The sequence below is a fragment of the Populus alba genome, chromosome 19 (assembly GCF_005239225.2).
Source record: "Populus alba chromosome 19, ASM523922v2, whole genome shotgun sequence".
Taxonomy (NCBI): Eukaryota; Viridiplantae; Streptophyta; class Magnoliopsida; order Malpighiales; family Salicaceae; genus Populus; species Populus alba.
In genome coordinates this window covers 7,786,850-7,792,283 of record NC_133302.1, presented here as the reverse complement: position 1 = coordinate 7,792,283, position 5,434 = coordinate 7,786,850, and the positions used below count along the sequence as shown (strand labels likewise).

Genomic DNA, 5,434 nt, shown 5'->3' with positions numbered 1-5,434 from the left:
TAATGATTCTGATTTTTCTGTCAGAAAATATACCCATGCTTTTCTACAGAAATCATCAATGAAGCATAGAAAATACCTCTTCTTGCTATTAGAAATGGGGGTCACTGGACCACAAATATCAGCATGCACAAGCTGTAATTTTTCAGTGGCTCTCCATGTGCTCTTCTTTGGGATGCTGTTGCGATGTTGTTTTCCAATTAGACAGTCAGTGCAAGTCTTTGTGGTAGGTGTGAGCTTTGGCATTCCTCAAACCATATTCTTGTTCTGTAAGATCTCCAGACCCCGATGGCTCAAATGGCCATACCTGCTATGCCACAGCTGGGTGACATTTGATGTTGGTGAATTTGTGAGAAAACAGGCATCATTTCTCTCTTGCGTGTTTGCCAACAGTATGAACATTTTATTTGCAGACATGCTGGTTTGAATGATCATGCCCCTCTTTGGGTGATAAATCTTGCACATCCCTGCATGAAATAAAAATGCAAGTCCCTTCTCCTGCATTTGTCCCACACTTAGCAGGTTGTTGTGTAATTCTGGGACATAAAACACATCAGTGATGATGTGATTCATGCCATTCAATTTAAGTGTAATCTTTCCCTTCCCTTCCACAAAAATTCTGGTGTTGTTACCGAGTTTGACTTGCTGCTTAAATCCTCTGTTCAATTCACTGAATTTTTCTGCATCTCCGCTCATGTGGTTTGAACAACCAGAGTCCAAGAACCAAACATCTCCACGCTTTGCTTCATTCATCTCCACCAAAGACATTAGCAGCAATTCTTCATCTACTTCAACATAATTAGCCTCCCAATTTGGACATTCATATTTATAGTGCCCGAGCCTGTGGCATCTATAACACTCTATTATAGCTTTGTTAATAAATCCACGTCCTCTCCCGTATCCTCTTCCTCTATATGTATTCCTGCCACGTCCTCCTCTGCCTTGTCCCTCATCAAATGTAACTTTCAAGGCTTGATCTTCACTGTTAGTCCTTCGAAACTTCTGTTCGTGCACAATCAATGAGCTTTGTAGCTCATCCACAGAAAGGAGATCAATGTCTTTGGATTCCTCTATGGAACAGACAATATAATTGAATTTGTCTGTGATAGTGCGTAAAATCTTTTCTACAATCTTCACATCTTGCATATCTTCTCCATAATTGCGCATATCATTTGCCACCATCATGACTCTGGAGAAATAATCAGTGACTGATTCACTAACCTTCATTTCTAGCACCTCAAAATCTCTGCGAAGTGCCTGAAGTTGAGCACGCTTGACTCTAGTATTCCCTTGATATTTTGTTTTCATTGATTCCCACAGCTGCTTGGAAGTGTCTTTTTGCAGAATAGTCTTGAAGATTGACTTGTCGATTGACTGGAAAAGGTAGTTTTTAACCTTTAGATCCTTGAGTTTGCAGTCCTCAAGGTGTCTCTTTTGTGCAGCAGTCAATGTTTCTCCTTCATCAGGTTCTGTAAATCCAGTTTCAATGCAGCTCTAGTATTCTTTTGATCTCAGAAGATTCTCCATCAATAGGCTCCAGTGATCATAGTCCCCATCGAACCTAGGAATGCTCAACAAATTTTGCCCTTCAGCAGTCATTTCTCAGTTCACTCTTAACTCTTTTCTCTCGGTGTTTCTCACAATCTTCTCACAGTGTTTCTCTTCTCTCAGTTCACTCTAATACTTCACTCTTTTCTCTTGGTATTTCTCACAATCTCCTCACAGTGTTTCTCTCTTTTAGGATACTGTTGTTCCTAAACTCTCTCACTCAGAATTCTCTCAACCTAGCTCTGATACCACTTTGTTACACTTAATGAACAAGAATAGCAGCTTGCTTAAAGTGTACACAAAATGATTAAGGTTGCTTGATTATTGAATGATAAGTGTGGCTCATTATATAGCCTTACAATGGTAACGGGAAACAAATAAAGTGCAGTATTATGAGGAATCTCACAATATCAAGTAACAATATTCCTAGTGACTAGGACAACCCTATAGACTAGGAGTTTTATTCTAACAAAAAAGACTTGGTAAACATCTTAATTTAAGCAACCAGCTTCATCACTATTAACCTGTCAGGCCCAACATCTTCTGAGCTCAACCAACTGCTAAGCCCAAGCATAGAAAGAAATGTTATGAAGGGGTATAATGTAGCTATTTTTAATAATTTTTCTATTTGAATTAGAATTTGATGTTTAATTTTTTTTGTTTTTGGATCCCATATGTTTTCTAGTAGAGGTAGAGTTCTGCTGTTTATTTAAGGAACTTGTAAACTTCTTAAAAAGAAAACCATAATATGCATCATTTTTCAAAAATAATTATGAATTCTGGGTTCACATTTGCAACCCTCATAGCTTATTAAGCCTCTTATGTCTTTTATTTATTTATTTATGATTTTTGTGATTTTATATTCATTATTTTTTGATCTAGCTTCCATTTGCATCACTTCTAGGACACAGGGGGATGATGAATGACTTAGTTATACCAAAAGATAAATTGATAGCTTCCAATTCCATTATTTTTTAATGTTGTGTAATTGATTTTTAGATTTAATTTCACCAAACTATCTTAAATATGAAATGCTATATTTAGATCCTGAATAAATATTATTTAATAAAAGATAATAAATGAGCATATATTTACTATAACATAAATAATATGAGAGATTATATGATTCATTATCTTAGAAAAATTAAAAAATATATTTTATATGTTCTCAAATAATATTGCTTATGAAATCATTGTGCAAAGTAGAATAAGATTTGAAAAAGAATTCAAATCTTATTGAAAATCAATGACTATGGTGTTAGTAACGAACATGATTTAAGATGTCATACACACTCCATGCTCAATGTTGAAATGTCTAAATCAGAATATTCTAGATTAAAAAATATTAGTTATACTAAGATACCAATCAGTAAAAAGATAAATCAAACCATATATGATTTTTATAATATTTGAAAAATCATGAGATGTTTTTTATATATTGCAATTAATCTTGAAATATAAATCAATCAATTTATTGAATTAATAACAAGTTAAATTGTTTAATTCATTTAATTCTGTTTTATTTACGATTATGATTTATACTTGAACCGATATATTAGGAATCTAATAAGTCATATATACACATTAAAAATCATTTGTAAAAATTAAACCAGGATGACTAAATAAAATTTAGAAATTAAGGACTAGAGTGTAATTGATACAAATGATTGCAATTCTAGACCTAGAAAAAATCAAGTTAGGATTTAATTGTATAAATTTTTAATATTTTTCTTGAAATAAAATAAATTATATTTTTCAAGAGGCAAAGTGATGTTTTATTATTAATAAAAATATTAGATTTTCTTTATAAATAAAATGATATTTCTCATTTTTTTTAATAGAGAATTCATATAAAGAACAACACGTACAAGAAAAGATTTAGCACTCCAAAACAAATGAATCTCTATATCCATACAACAAGAAACCAAGCCATATATAGACATGGAAGCAATAAGTGTTCTTTTGCATGAACCCGGGAGATGGTGAAAGCAGCTATGCCAACTATTCATTCCTTCAAGTCTCTTTCCCCCGGCCCCCTCTCTCTTTCCCTGTCTCTCACATGCACATAGAGTGATGCTATATAATTTTTTAAAATTTTTTTTAATTAAAAAAAATAAACAAAACAGAACGAAAATGTTTATTTCTTAATTTTAAAAAAAGAGACTTTAATTTCATGCAAACACGTTTTTATCCATAATGAGCCAAAAGTACTTCCAGAGCTATTTAATTTATTTCTGCTTCAAAAGAATTTATTCGCTCTTCACCTTCTTTGTCATTGTGAGGACTATGTTTATGTGTTTTGTCTTCTCCACGCACAGATATTCACCTACATACTCTGCGTACCTCTTGAACAATTCATCCATTATATCATCTCCAAAATGACTAACCAACATCGGTTCTGCAACAGCTCTTACAATATTTGCCACATTTCGTCCACATTGGTCCTTTTCAAACACAAAATCTTTGTTGCTGATATCATCATTAGCATCCCAGTTAATAGCAAAAGTTTCTAGCTTATCAATATCGAACGAGCCCTCCATTTCGATAATTTCCCTCACTTCTCCTTCGTAAGGATTATAGTATGGCAGATTGAAGGTATCAATATCGGTCTCTACAACAAGTCACTGAAACTTCAATTAATTAATCTCCATAACAAACAAGGCAAGCAACTTGCTTAATTTAAATGAAAATAAACTAACCTTTGCTGCCAGGTCTAGCAGTGACTTTGCTAGCAGATCCCAATACAGACAGCAATCTTTGCTTCTTGGATCGTCAATACTCCTGCCGATGAATGTAAGAACTACACTTCCTCCTTGTATTATTTCCTCTGAGCGTAAGCTTAGAAACAAGGAGAAATCCTTCTGGAATTGCTCCAGGTAAGCTTTAAATACATCAGGAGGACTTGCCTTTGCCATGTATATGTTCCCCTTGTTATTTGATATACCTTCTGGCACCTAATGTCATGAAAATATATTGTCAGGTTTTGCCATGTATATGTTCACGCGTGACTAATTTCAACCACAACAGGCAACAGCACACATTCTATAGTATTGATTCAAGCAATTGCTATTATTTATATGTATTTTGTATTTGATTCTGTAGTTATTTTAAGCTGTGATAAACGAGGTTTCAGGTTTTATATTAACTCAGTAATGGCTATAAACATCTTGTTTCTCTTCTTCTCTACCAATTTTTGTTTGTCTTTGATATTTCGCTATCTTAGCTAGGCATTCCAGGTACTGGGATAAATCATTATTAGCCTTAGAGATAATAATTAAGAAAAAAAGACAGTAATATAACCTTAGAAAGCCAATGTAGGCTGTAAGAGGAATGAAAGAAATGCAAACTCTTGCTTGGGAAGAGCCTGTGATAGAAAGAGCCAGGTACTCCTGTTATGAAATAGTGCTGTCCACACAAGTCTCTCTTTTCTTTTCCAAACTTCTCGCAGAAAAATGGCAGCGACTTGAAAACGGTATTGAAATCATTCCCTGGAAGGTCATTCAGAAACACCTGAAGTTCGGGCAGTTTACAGTTCAGTTGTTGGCAAAGCTCATAAACGACGTCCACGAATTCAGAAACGAACAAGAGAGTATTGGGTCCTGAAGAGCAGCCCAAGTCTGCTAGTTTGAAGCAAGTGGGAAGCGCGGTGCTGAACATGTCCTTGATCGTATCTTCTAGGATTGGTCTAGCTTTAGATAGCACTGTTTTCTGCGAAACGAATTGTCAAACCACATCAGAATTAATCTGCAATACTAGCTTCCAGGAAAAAACTAAATGCAATAATTACTAATATATTAGGTGAGATGTGATGCCAGGAAGAAGGAAATGCATGCAGCGATGGCTACTTGCTTACTTAACATTAACATTTAAAAATAATTAAAAAAAATTC

General features: G+C 34.3%; 1 protein-coding gene across 1 annotated transcript; it reads right to left on the bottom strand.

Moving 5' to 3' along the window:
* Positions 1-246: 246 nt before the first annotated feature.
* Positions 247-4,460, bottom strand: LOC118056952 (uncharacterized). Its single transcript, XM_073406568.1, has 3 exons — positions 4,245-4,460; positions 3,872-4,154; positions 247-1,466 (listed from the first exon to the last, which is right to left on the bottom strand). Exons 1-3 carry the CDS (start codon positions 4,458-4,460, stop codon positions 247-249), a joined length of 1,719 nt encoding a protein of 572 aa, XP_073262669.1.
* Between the last annotated feature and the right edge of the window lie 974 nt (positions 4,461-5,434).